The sequence below is a fragment of the Dermacentor silvarum genome, chromosome 1 (genome assembly GCF_013339745.2).
Source record: "Dermacentor silvarum isolate Dsil-2018 chromosome 1, BIME_Dsil_1.4, whole genome shotgun sequence".
Classification (NCBI taxonomy): domain Eukaryota; kingdom Metazoa; phylum Arthropoda; class Arachnida; order Ixodida; family Ixodidae; genus Dermacentor; species Dermacentor silvarum.
In genome coordinates this window covers 251,575,463-251,589,621 of record NC_051154.1, presented here as the reverse complement: position 1 = coordinate 251,589,621, position 14,159 = coordinate 251,575,463, and the positions used below count along the sequence as shown (strand labels likewise).

The window sequence follows — 14,159 nt, the reverse complement described above, 5'->3', positions numbered from 1 at the left end:
TTCCAAGGAAATTACGAGGTTGTATTTGAGGAAAAAAAGATCATGAAAGAACGAGATGGAAAAGGAGCTGGTGCTGACAAATTTGAACTGGAAGAAAGCCGAAGAGAAAATTCCTTAGCGCACACCCAGAGCGTTAGACAAGGATCCCATTAGGCGGATTAATGAACTAGCACCAAAACGGAAGGAAACTCTGGTAAAAGCAGTAGAAAAAAACCTTAAACGATAGACAAATACCAGACAGTTGGCGACAAAATAGAATTAATTTAGTTTATGAAGGTAAGTGGGAAAAAGATAGAATTCACTCATGTAGACCGTTGACCATTACATCGGTGATATACATAACTGTGAGTCGGCCTAGTTGGAACAGATTTATTTTTTAAAAAGCTTTTTGCGTGCTAGCAAACCAGGGCGAAGAAAAGGAGCAACACAAGGACGAGCGCTTTCTAACAACTACTTTTATTTTCGAAAAACCATTTGCTTAAGAACCCACAGATCTGCGCAATCCAGTCAACAGAACACATCAATAGCGCATATAGGTTAGCAATGCAGGTAATTAAATTGAAGCTGCAAGCATGGACAGAGAATAATGGCATATTGGGAGAACTTCAGAATGGCTGCAGAATCGGTAGGCGTCTGGATGATAACTTGTTTGTCCTTACTCAGTTATTGAAATATCTAGAGAAGAAAAGAGACTGCTATATGTGGCTTTTTTAGACATTACTGGAGCGTATGACAACGTAGACCACAACATTTTGTGGGATATTTGGATATTCTGGAAGGTGAAGGTATAGGCGACTGTATAATGTTTTTGAGGGCGATAAACAGAGAAAATACGGTTTGCATTGAATGGGAAGGGATGAGGAGCGAGGATAAAGTTGATATCAACAAGGGACTGTGACAAGGGTGCCGTTCATCCCCGCTGCTGATTCTAAGGATGGAAAGGGAGCTAGAAGAAATCAATATCGGGTTTAACCTCTCATACAAACAAGCGTTGAGCAGCAGCTTCCAGGTTTATTTTATGCGGACGACATTGTGTTGCTTGCTACAGAGGAAAGTGATATCAACGTCTGGCTGATGTCTATGGAGAAGAATGTGAGGATTTAGGATTAAAATTTAGCGTTAAAAATCAGGTTTTATGGTATTCAATGAAGACAGTGAACATACAGTGTTGATACAGAGCCAGAAAATACCTGGGGTAAAAGAATGTAAATACCTTGGTATATGGACAAACGAAGGCGATAGATATCTGGAGACACAGGAAAAAGCAATAGTAGCAATAGGGAAGAGAAATGCGGCCATATTGAAAGCACAGAGCGCTATGGGGATACAATCGCTACTAGGTGCCTCGGGGTATGTGCAGGGCTTACATTTGAAAATGCGGTTTTTTTGCTTGAAGTCAGCGGTACAAGGAGGACTCGATGGCAACCAAAGGTCAGTGGGACGCCTCGCATTGGGCGCTCACGGGAAGACTACTAATGAAGCTGTGCAGGGGGATATCGGCTGGACAAATTTTGAAGCAAGGGAGGCTCAGAGTAAAATTGATTTTGAAGAACGACTGAGGAAAATGGAAGAAAGTAGATGGGGTGCAAGAGTGTTCAGGTATTTGTACAGGCAAAACATTGACTCACAGTGGAGGAAAAGAACTAGGAAGCTTACCAGCAAATATGCGGCCGGTATGGCCAGCAATATGGCAACAAAGAACGTCAAACGCAAAGTGAGAGAGGCTGAGACAAGGTTATGGGTGGCGGCAATGGAAAAGAAACCTGCCTATGACTATCTACCTCAGATAGAAAATAACGAAATCAGGAAAGAAACAATTTATGATAACTCAAACGGAAGCTCCTTACTTTTCGAAGTGAGATCAGGGTGCCTTAGAACGCGCAGTTATAAAGCGAGGTACACCAAGGACGATGGCGCATGCGCTTGCTGCGGTAAAGCTATGTTTTATTGGAATGTGAATATATCTACCCAGCTGCCGGTTTAGGCTCCTCCGGCCTCCTTGAAGCCCTTGCGTTCAGAAATAGCAGGGGAAAGTAAACATGCCCGCAATAGAGCTTAGTAATAGGCGATTAGAGGTTCGGTGAGAGAAAAGTAGCGAGGCCACAAACAACCGAGGCGTACAAATACAGTTTCCAATTGTGGTTCGCAAAGTTTGATGCTGGGAATTCTTTGTATCTGGGTGTTTTCCCAAATATATAGGTATGAAATTAGGCAAAATAGTAATAAGAGCTTGGTGGCGCCACCCACCACCCTGTTTCAAAAGGGACGCTCATAGCATCCATCCATCCATCGATCCAGAAGTCTCGGCAGCCACACATCTGTCTTGGGCGACTCTCTTCCACTAGAGCCCCAAACGCTACTAGACGCCTTGCGGCTCCTGGAGGGTACGATGCAAATCACGCATTTCGGCGATACGGGCCTCGTTAGCTTCAATTGATTTGCCTTCGTGGCAAGTCGAGCTGCCGCGCAATGCGCATGAAGAGGCTTAGGTCGGCACTAAGCGAGCCAAGCGGTCCGATATTTCCGCAAAGTTTGGTCCCCCTCTGCACCACAAATTCTTCTGGAGCAGGAAATGCTCATAGACAGTTGACTAGTGGCTTACAACTTTATGAAGCTAGTCATCGTGTAATTGGCCTTCGGCAGAACCAGGAAGACAGGGTTTAAATGAAAGGTTGAACAAGCTAATTTGTCAGTGCCTTATTTGCGAGTGAATAAGAAATGCATTGAACAAGATAATTTAGCTGTCAAAAACTGATCAGTATATACAGATAGCTGTTAAGAAAGCAGCATTTACAAGCCCGTTACTTCAATACAGTGGCAGTTAAAATAAGAATTTGCCGTGTTAAAATTTTGTGCTATGTTTTTAAAAAGTAATAATCCCCACTAAAAATATAACGAGATCACTTACATGAATTAAAATAACTATTTTGCGTTAACAGTACTGAAATTTGTTCCAGCTATTGTGTTGTTTGTAAGGATATAACTTATTACCTCGATTTTTTTAGGCCACGGCCACAGCATGGACAACACCACTTCGCCTGAATCTCTTTTTTGTCTGGGTATGCGAAATGTGCTGTCTTCAGCCTTTCAGCCGGTCATGATTAGTGATAATTTTTGCGTGCAAGCATACACGCCCCGTCTGAATTCGCCGCGATTAAGTCCGAGGACCGCACAAAGAGCGATGAAACGAAAAATGTTAGGTCTAACGTTAAGAGGCAGAAAGAGAGTGGTGTGGATCAGAAAACAAACGGGGATAGCCTATATTCTAGTTGACATTAAGCGGAAAAAATGGAGCTGGGCAGGTAATGTTGTGCGTAGGATGGATAACCAGTAGACCAGTAGAGTTACAGAATGGATACCAAGAGAAGAGAAGAGCAGTCGAGGACGGCAGAAAACTAGGTGGGGTGATGAAGTTAGGAAATTTGCAGGCGGAAGTTGGAATCCGCTACCGCAAGACAGAGGTAATTGGAGATCACAGGGAGAGGCCTTCGTCCTGCAGTGGTCATAAATATAGGCTGATGATGATGACACACGCCGCAGGCGCGCAGGCGCACCTCTCGAGTTTCTACAGCGGTCGCCAGGGGGTGACAGGGGTTTTATGGGCTCAAAGACGGGCTTCGCAAGTTTTCGCTGTGCTGTGACAGGTCGGTTATTGTCGCAAATTTTGTGGCTTTAAAACGTTGTTTATGTTTTTAATAGCTTGTAGAGGCTATCTGCCGGCCTTGCCCACAAAAATGAGGGTATCAGGCTCTATGGAGATTAAAAATTTCTAATCGGCGCGGTTAATCTCGACAAGGCTGACACAGAGCTGTAATAGGAAGGGACTCGCGTGTATTTTTCTGGAAGCCTGAAAATTCTTACCGGCGAGTGCACAGCGCCATAAATATTTGGTTTTCACGTCATTGTGGGTAGCATTGGGCTTATGGGCGTAGTTGAGTTATGATCACCTGACTGTCACTAAATTTCACTGTTACGCAGTCAGCAATTGTTTAATTATTGTTCAGCTCCCTTCAGGCGCCGTTAGCTTCAGATGGCGAGTGAAAACGTGCACGCGCCTACGAAATGCTGGAGACTGCAAACGAAGGGAGTAGACGCCGTTCTATCTAGACAGAGCGGCGCCGCCGCGCCTTCGCGTTCCCGGCCGTCCTTGGCCGGCCACTCTGAGCAATAACGAACAGAAACGACGTGAAACAAACACGCAGTAAGTGAAGACCGTTGCAGACGTAGCGCCGTGGACTTCACTTGGGATGCACACTGCAGACAGATAGCGCACGCTGAAGCTTTTACGAGGAATATCACGGTGGTTGCGTCGATGAACTTTGATTTTTATGTCAGCCAATATATATATATATATATATATATATATATATATATATATATATATATATATATATATAAAGACGTGTTATTATTGTAATGAGGAAGTAGAAACGAATGTACTCGATCGTGCACATATTAAAAAGATAGTCGTTTCAAGCGTGATCCATTTGGCAATAACGCATTAGTCACCGTACAGTTCTTAGAACCAATCTGTATCCGGCAAAATAAAGAAATAAAACAATCAAATAAACAAGGAATAAACGACATGTCTGAAGTCACGCTGAATGCGTAAATCAGCGCGAAAAGTCCGCTTTAAGCAACGATAACTATTCAGTGGTATTGATGACACGAATCCCTTTCTCAAAAGTCGGAGACGTAAAAATACAGTTTGAATGCTCGCGATGCCCGCCGGCTACGTACTTTCAAGTACGGCGGAGCGCAGAAATGAGCCCAGATACACCCTTGCTGCCACCTCACGCAAAGCGCCGGCAACTCGAGAGCCATAGCTTCATGCGCGGCGCATTGGCGGAGTGGCGCCGTTTGGCCACCTCTCCTACTCTACGACCGTGGCCCCACGTACCTGACCGGCTCTGCGAGCTGCTCCCGCGATATCTCGAAACAGCCGAGAGCAGTTTCAAGATCGCAACCGACCGTGCCGATGGTGCGTGTGGTTAGTAACCGTATAGTGTTGTGCTGCGTATTTGCGCTTGTCCAAGTCCACGAGGGCCCAGATAATTAATGATGATCACAACGAAAGCTGGGAGGCATTTTGCGGCTTAGGACCAGGCAGGGAACGCAGCATAAGGTAGCACGGACGCGCTGTTTGCGAGGTGCGAGTATCGCGCAATGGCTCCGATTTCAGCTCGTTTTGAACGAATTTGGCTGAAATAGCATTCATTTTTGCCAGCAAAGGGCGCAAGTAGACATGCGGAAACAACTATAGATACGTTTTCAAGGCCTCCCACAACCGACTGTTGCGTACGCGAAACTATAAGCGTCCCACGCATGTGGCGCATAGCGGATCTCACGCATCTCACGTTTGCGTGTGCAAAGCTTCTACGTATGTGAAACTAAAACTCTCTATGGTTTTGTGTATTGTACCTCTTGGCTGTGCTGCATCACTTAATAAAAATTCGAAATAAAGCAAATATATCTCCTTATCTTGTCGGAACATAGTAGCTGCACGCTATGGCGTGCTGGCTCTCGTATTTTGAACGGAATAGGGTAAATTATTAAGAACGGTTGCGCTGCTGGCACTTATACGTGAAACCCCACAAAGAAGAAATTTTTATTACAGGAACACGCTGAAAATGACAGCTGTTCGAACAAGACAGACTTTAACAGCAAGCATAACTGCTCTCTTGCGTTTGCCGAGAAAATCGCGCGCTCCTCGAGCGCATAGCAGACCTCAAGCGGCATGGCGTCTCGCCTGAATCACACCTCGTTTGCTGCGCCTGCGCGGCTGCACAAAGTTGACACATGGAGGCGCCCTGGTGGTTACCAATTTGAATGCGTGATTGCTATGGCGAGCTTTAATTCCAGAGCTGTTTACTCTACGCTGTCGAACTCGGGAGGAGGACACGGCACTTAAGTTCCATGGAACTTGGCTGTGGCAAGGCAGAGAGCGAGAGTGAGACATTGACCATACATATATTTGCGGCTACTTGCACAGGTTTTTGATTATATCCTTAATTTTCTGACTATTGCGGCGTATTCATGGCATGACAAGGGATCACCTAATACCACTGTCTCGTTCATACAACATCTACAAATCACCTAACCAACTCTTTCTTCATAGAAGTGGTTACTAGATACTCAGATACGCGAAATCCGCATGAAGTCGCCTAAAACTTGTTCTCAAAATGATTCTTGTCCCTTTGCAGTGATCAGTGTGTTCATCGTTCAAAACAGAAAGGAATAAGTGTTAGTAAACACAATCGACAAATTCACGTGGCTATAAGACGAGGTAAGAGTCGTAATTGCATGATTGTGTCGTTAGTGAGTAAGAAATGACCAGTGAATTCTTTACGAAAAGTAAGTAAACAATGGCGTCTGTTATCGACAGTGGAATTGAAGCATACTGGACTTCTTCGTGGGCACACGAGAAGCTTGATAATCGCATTTTTTTAGCGGTGAAGTACTCAGGCACGGCAGGCACTGCAATATGGGAGGCAACCCTTTGATTAATGTTTATCTCACATTGCCACATTAAAGCCTAAATAGTTTTTTAGTCTATATTCTGCACACCATTGTAAACTATTCCACATAGAAGACGAAATTATGATTGTAGAAGTACCACGCTTCGGGAGGCATCCATTTTTTTACCACCCGCTGCGAATTTCTCGGCAGTTTACTTTCCTTCAATCCTTACGAAAGCTGAAAATCAGAGCTTGTTCAGGGAGAGAAAAAGACAGGCTGTTTTATTTACAGTAGAGCAGTGATTGTGTGAGGGAGATGTTGTTGATGTTGATGGGGAGTACATGGTAAAATGTCTACAGCTGATAAGTGACGGAGTGGCCGTTTCCGCGAAAGAAACCTGCGCGATCGGCGATGCCGTTGCTTCTCTGCGCTTCCAGCGCGCTGTAAGCATCAGTGACACACGGGATCTCAGCAGGCTTTCCTGAGGAGATACCGTTCGTCACCACCTCAGTCGGGGAGGCGGCAGCTGGCTTAGGCTCGCTACGGCGACACCCATCGAACACGAGCTTGTCCAGCTTAGCAGTCGGCGCTTCGCAGAAGATGAGCATGAGGTAGCTGAGCAGGTAGCTCCACACCAATGCGGTGAAGACGAGCGAAATCTGAAACGAAGGATGCGCAGAAGGGAAAGAGAAATGAGCGAGAGCAGAACTGCGTGACAAAAGGGGCTTTCACTGGGGAAATTGCGCGCGGGAGGGTAGAAAGAGCCTCAGCTTGTCCGTAAACGTATTAGCTTTTCCTACGGAATACCGGATTACCGAAGAGGTGTACGATAGCAGCAATGCTGGTGCACGGCGACAATTTGTAAGGAGGAGTTGAAGTAAGTGTACGCAAAGTTAAGACTGCAGTGACTTACGATATTCCGTTTAAATGCTGGTGTAAAGCGTTGGTAGCGACATAACCGTTAAAGTCCATTCCTTTTATGATGTTCCTTCGACGAGAACACTCACGAGAAACAAATTTGTCAAACGCATTGCAGCCGAACAAAGCGTCATAAGATGTCATTGCCAGCTTTTTTCCGTAATCCGTAAATGTTAAGAAGTTTACGAACTAGCTGAAACCTTCTGTTATCGTTATGCAGTACAAAGCAAGCGCAATGGCAGATAATGATGAATAGTAATATTGACCAAAGTCGCATATTCTTCAGTACAACTGGTTTATTGCTGTGAAGATTTTAGCAATTGAAAATTCAATAGACAACTTGCGTAAATATCCTTCTCCTGACAATTTCAAAAATATGCAGCTGGGTAAGGAAGAAATGCATTTATCTTTTAATTTTGCCAAATGAAGTCAACTTGTTTAATACCGGTATTCAATTCTGCAAAGCAACATGCGCTTCAACCCGAACAAAATTTACGATTATTCACTAAAACATATTATTCAATAAAATAACGTACTTTTGATCATGTATCATTGCTGTTGCTTTTGCAGTTTTTTGTTTACTCGGATCGCCTTGCTCGTCGCCGTCTGTTCCCCAAGTTGCCATTTACTTTGGTAATGCGTCTACTGTACGCAAAACTCTTGGAACAACGAACGTATGAGGTGCTGTCAAAGTAGAAATATTGTAAACTGCTAAGTATACACGCCCTGCGCAGCAGCTGTAATACCCAGCCGCGATAATGCTTCGCCCTCTTTCGCGAAGAAGAGCAAACAAGGGTTTTCCAATAACGGAGCATAGACGGCAGCGCTGAACGCCCCTTTTCGTCAAAAAGAAACTCTATGTTACTAGATCCGCCTCAATTACAGGTCTGTCGGAAGACATGTCCCATGCGGCCGTCAATACAACAGCGACACCCGCTCCTATTACGCTGCCAGCATTTAAAAAGGTGACGGCTGACTACAGCGCCGCTAGTTCTAGCGACCGCTACTCCAGGCGCACTGCTTCACCTCCATTGATAGTGATACGCCGCGTTTACATGAATGCAACACTAGCGCATCAAGTTCCCTAGTGCATCGCAAGCAATGCGATGCGCCGGCGTTTACATGCAGCGCATCACCCCTTGTGCGATGGGGGGGGGGAGGGCACACGTTGTCGCACATCGAATGCAAAGCAGCACTTGCAGACGCGCTCGGGGAGCGCAGCATATCCAAATTCCTAATGCGATGCGATCGCCTTCACATGCAATGCGAAAGCCTACTTACTCGTCTCAATCCACCCTTGCCCGGCGCAGTAATGTGACGTGCTTTCCTAGCGCATTAGCACTGTTTGCATAGATGCGATGCGCAAAAAAGTTGATGTGCTTCGATGTGCCAGTGAGTTAAGATGCAGCTGGTTCCAGTAACCTTTCTAAAGTCTGCGTCGTTACTTGTACATAGGCATAGCGGAGAAAATGGCGACATAACTGCATTTTAAAAAATCCCTAGATACTTCGAGAAAGACGCTAAATCCCTAAACATACTCAAAAACCCCTAGGTAATTCCCTAGAGTTGGCATCACTGCTCTCCACTTTGACTCAAGAAAGGGGATCACAGCGCCGCCCCTCGACAGAAGGGCTCACTGCGCTTCATTGCCATCCACTCCCCAGTAATTCTGTGAAAAGCGTAGCTTCTTTTTCAATCGAAAGGCGGCGCTGTGCTCCACTCGGTTATGTGAAGGAATAGCTTTGCGTCGAGGATAATTTGAGAATACGGGAGTGACATAGCAAGTAACTTTTTTGTTGCAAAAGAAAGCTGTTCGCTCTATTCTTAGTTCTACATTTGGCACGCGCATGGGATCTTTTCCGTAGACTAGACACTCGCCGTGTTCAGTTTTATGGCGACAGCTGTCTCAGATTAAGAAGCTGTAAAATTCGAGGCAAAATAACTTTTACTGTTGAAGCTTTTTCTACTGAACACAAATGTAATAGTCCTTCGATTTGTATTCGAGTCGAGAATTCACAATTTCAACTTGCCAAATATTCGTTTCTCTTCGATTATAAAGGATAAGAACAGTTATCGTAGTCTCGAGGCAGAGAGCTCGATGCAAGCGACGAACGTTCCGACGGATTGTGATGCAGAACAGCCGGCAGATAACGTCTGGGTGCTTACCAGGTGCGCTATGAGAATGGGTCACTTTAGGCAGCCCATTTGATCGCTCAATTTCCCAGACATAGGTACACTTCCTGATATCGCGATGACGCAGATATTTGTTAGCGAGTCCGGTATCATATCATTACTTAATAATCGTAAGCTGTCATCTGCAACTTATCACGTCGGTTTCAACAACAAGTTACACAAAAGTACATCACAAAGCATTTCGGGAATCTTGTGCGCTCGTTTTTCGCAAACTTTGTGATCGGGCCAAATTCCTAATAACTGGAAAACAGCCAAGGTCATACCTATTTTTAAATCTAGCGACCGCTCTTCACCACTTAACTACCGGCCCATTTGGTTAACTAGTACCGTCTGCAAACTACTAGAGCATGTCATACATTCGCAAATCATAACATACCTAGAGGAACATAACATAATCATCAAATATCAGCACGGCTTCCGGAAGGGATATTCATGTGATGGGCAACTAGCTGGATTTACTAATGACTTGCTTTCATGGATTGATGCTGGAAACCAAGTTAACGCCACCTTCTTAGATATTTCGAAAGCTTTTGACCACGTTCCTCACCACAGGCTACTACTGAAACTAAAATATCTTAACATTCACGCAGATGTCATTGCATGGATAAAATATTTCTTGTAATATCGAACTCAATTCACAAGTATTAATATCTACAACTCCTCTATTCCTGTTACTTCCGGCGTTCCACAAGGAAGCGTGCTCGGCCTTTTGCTTTTTCTAGTCTATATTAATGATTTGCCTAACTGCATGACATCCCGGGTAACATTGTTCGCCGATGATTGCGTTATTTACCATGAAATTACTACTGACACTGACCATGAAGCACTGCAATCAGACCTAGATGCATTGAATACATGGTGGTCTGAGTGGCAAATGACCCTAAATTATACTAAAACTAAAAAAATAATTTTTAATACTAAAACGAAGTGCATGTCATTTTCACGCTCCTCGTCTCACATTCCAACGTCATACTCCCTAATAATAATACTCTTGAGTTTACTACCACGTATAAATATCTAGGAGTCAATTTGCAATCGGATCTGACATGGCATCATCACATCAACATTACTCTTGCATCTGCTAACCGCACTTTTGGTTTAATTAAACACAGACTAAAGCAAGCGCCTTCACACCTAAAGAAACTCGCGTACACCACTTAAATCATACCTAAAATTGAATATGCATGTGCCATTGGGATCCGAACCAGGACTACATCGTACGTAAACTTGAATCCTTGCAAAGCCGTGCTGCTCGTTTTATCTTTTCAGACTATTCCGGGTACTCTAGTGTTACATCTTTAAAAAATCGTGCCGAATTAGATCCCCTATCATTACGACGAAAACACGCGCAGCTGTCTCTCTTTCATAAACTTTATCATCACGAACATTTACATGATGAATTCTTTCAATCACCCTCCGTCATTTTACCTCGCCGAGATCACCCTTGTCAAGCGCCCAATATGTCACTCAGCTCTTTACGCGCAATAATTTATACCCAGAAACATACTTGACTGGAATAACCTACCATCAGACATTGCTACTGACGTTTCACCCCGATAAATTTCAACAAAAGCTGCGTACGCATATCCGAATGTGACGTGTTTGCGCAATGTAAAACTTTACTTTTTCTTTCTTTTTCTGGTACCTTCTTTTTCACTTATTCTCTTGTTAGTGCCTTTTATGTATTCGGAATTCTAGGTGTATCAATTGTTCAAATGTACTCTAATTTTGTGCTACTTCGGTTTTATCCGAGCTTTAATTTTTCTACACAAAGTCGTGCCTGCATATTTTGTCGCTTTTGTTGCATTTTTGTAATAGAGTGATATGATAGTATAATCGTCTATCGCCCCCCCCCCCCCCTATGTAATACCCTCTTCTGGAGGGCCTGTAGGGGTATTTTGAATAAATAAATAAATTGAAGCAAAGGAATTAACCAGTCTCCCCATATTTCCATCCGTTTAAAATAATGCGCCGTGCTGTAGCATCAAACTTAGGTATTTTTAACGAAAAAAAAACACTGTGCGTGCATTTGGTGACATGCTGCTGCCTTGTAATCATTAGTGTCATTGTCATGAGACACCAGGTAAAGAAGGATAGCTGTTTATCATTTATAAGCTCCTGCAGTTGAACAGAAATGAAGTTGCGAGCGCCATTACTTGCGTGTGTTAAAGAGTTACATCATCTCTTTCTTCCCAGACGTACTCTACACAAATATTATTGCGGTGGACACTCTAGGCGAAATTCCGCCGCCGCCGTCGTCGCCGTCGCGGTGAGGTTCCGTATACAGTCCACGGACGATAAAATTGTCGCGCGGCCGCGCGCTGCCGCCGCGCCGGAAGTTTCCGGGGAGAGGGTGGGCAGGTGGAGGGGCCACACTTTACTGCGGCTACTCGCTCCAGCCGGGCTGAAGGTTTCGGGGGGAGGGGGGAACACGTTCTGCGTCGCGAGCACCCACCCGCGCAGCTGTATCTTGAAAGCCGTCTGCGGCGGGCATAGAGTTAATATAACGAACTCTAGAGGGAAAGCTCCCCACAGCGCCCAAGTATTGAAACCGGGAACGGCAAGGGCGCTGCCATGTTGCTACCCTATGCAGGCGCGCAGGCGCAGACGACGAGATGCGATTCAGACGAGGCGCGCAATCAACGCGATCCCGAGCCTCCGTCAGTATGGTAGCGCCATCTAGTTAAGGCGCCCACTAACGCGGCCTTTTCACACCGTGAATTTTACATAAAATTTTTTCTAAATAGCCATCCGATCATTATGAAAAAATACAGGGAATGAACTTCAAACGCTGTCCGTGCCTACGCGCTATGTGCAAGTGCTTGCGTTTGCATAATATTTTGAATATATTTAGTGCTACAAAAATGAGTCGTCGCAACATGGCGGCGCCTTTACGGTTCCCGCTTTTTTCACCCAGCTTTTCCTCTAGAGTTAGTATACTAACTCTATGGCGGCGGGGCACAGTCCGCCCTCCCTGTGTTTTTGTGGCTAAGATTGCGTTGATACGAGTGCCGGCACGAAGCTCAGTTCGTTTGCTCCTGCTGCTGCGCTGAATCACTCCAGCATTTTGACAGCCAGTTTCTGCGGTCATTCAGTGAGATGCGTTCATGTTTGCTTGCGTGCGAGTGACACCATGCTTGTTAATTTAGTTAGTATGCCTATGTTTACAAGTTTATACGGCTGATAAAACTACTAACCTTACTGCGTATAGCTGTCCACTAATTTGCAATCGCAGTCGATGCTGCACCTTTCAGGTGAAACTGCGACTTTTTACATATTTCACTCTAATTAGAATGAGAATATTCGATTCACCATAATATTCCAATACAATTATTAACAAAACATCACTAATTAACTTTTTCATAATAGCTTTACGGCACTTTTACACTGACCTCCGCTTTTTTCATAAAATTGCAAAAAAACAATTGCAATTTCACAGCAAGATCGCAGTTTAACGTTCGCATCCTTTATTATAACACTTGGTATTTTTATTTACCTGGTTTGTCCACAAAAAATTGCCAATTTGTCTTCATATGCGCCGCTCTTGGTGTCCATATCCCGAGCTTCCAACGATTAACAGAAACCAACCTTCAAGGCCGTGCTTTATCGCACTGCAAACGCTGGGAGCGACCAAGTAACGTCATATCCGTCATGTCGCGCACATCACTTGCTACGAGCGATGCATCTCTCCTAACGAGGGATAGCTATCCAGGCGGAGGATTTCTATCCTGGCGCAACAAAATTAATTGCTTCTTGAAGGCTATACTTCGAAGCGTCGCGGGCAATGTTCACCTTTTCCAAAGTTCGAACCTTTTTTCTAGCACACACCTGCCGTTATGGGACGCTCTCTATTTACAGACCATTTCACGCAATAATTACTGGGATAGTGCTTTTTTAATTCAGCATGTGACTGTTACACTTATATTCATTTATATGGAATAACGTGTTGCAAATTGCCGATAGGGAACAAAAACCTGGTCAAGCCAAACTAGCGTTTCCTATTTTTCTTTGTCCCTGTCATCCGTACGCCGCATCGACATGAAAGAAAGTTCAAAATGTCAGTAGTTGCTATACGCAGAAACGCTAACTCACCACGATGAAGTGAGAGAATAACACTCTCTCTCGAGATGTGTGCAACATAAGTTGGATGAACGGCACATGAATGAGGTAGACGCCGAAAGCCAATCTGCTGAGAGGAACAAACGCATTCCATGCTAGGAACTTGCCCAGGAATCCTGTAAGTGCAGCATACATGAAAGTGGCAAAACTGTTAAGGTTGCGCGTTGAAAATTCCAGTGATAATATTGTCACGTAGTAGTGACGATGAAGCAAACAGTCGTAAAACTGGGAATGACGAAACTGATTCTTTATTGGGCGAACCTGTGCCCACAAAAGCAAGTTACACTTGAAGCACAACGATAGCGGCGAACACAGTCGGCGATCGTCGGAATCTGATCAGCGGCGAAACGCGTCGGCTTTTATACCTGAGTCATCGAAGGTTCCAGATTAATCCCTGATGCCCGCGTGTCTTCCAGAAAGTTCTAGACAATTCGCATCGGTCACACAATCAGATAACATAAGCGTCTGTG

At 44.6% G+C, this 14,159-nt stretch overlaps 1 protein-coding gene across 1 annotated transcript; it reads right to left on the bottom strand.

Annotated features, from left to right (window-relative positions):
• Positions 1 to 6,720: 6,720 nt before the first annotated feature.
• Positions 6,721 to 13,824, bottom strand: LOC119437046 (uncharacterized). The gene is made up of 2 exons (XM_037704116.2): positions 13,663 to 13,824; positions 6,721 to 7,118 (listed from the first exon to the last, which is right to left on the bottom strand). Exons 1-2 carry the CDS (start codon positions 13,822 to 13,824, stop codon positions 6,813 to 6,815), a joined length of 468 nt encoding a protein of 155 aa, XP_037560044.2. The 3' UTR covers positions 6,721 to 6,812.
• Positions 13,825 to 14,159: the final 335 nt, after the last annotated feature.

Excerpts from the sequence above, each read along its gene's own strand:
- LOC119437046 (XM_037704116.2), bottom strand. The coding sequence starts at position 13,824 with ATGTATGCTGCACTTACAGGATTCCTGGGCAAGTTCCTAGCATGGAAT. Across the intron at positions 7,119-13,662 it reads TATTCTCTCACTTCATCGTG|ATTTCGCTCGTCTTCACCGC; the intron begins GTGAGTTAGCGT and ends CCTTCGTTTCAG.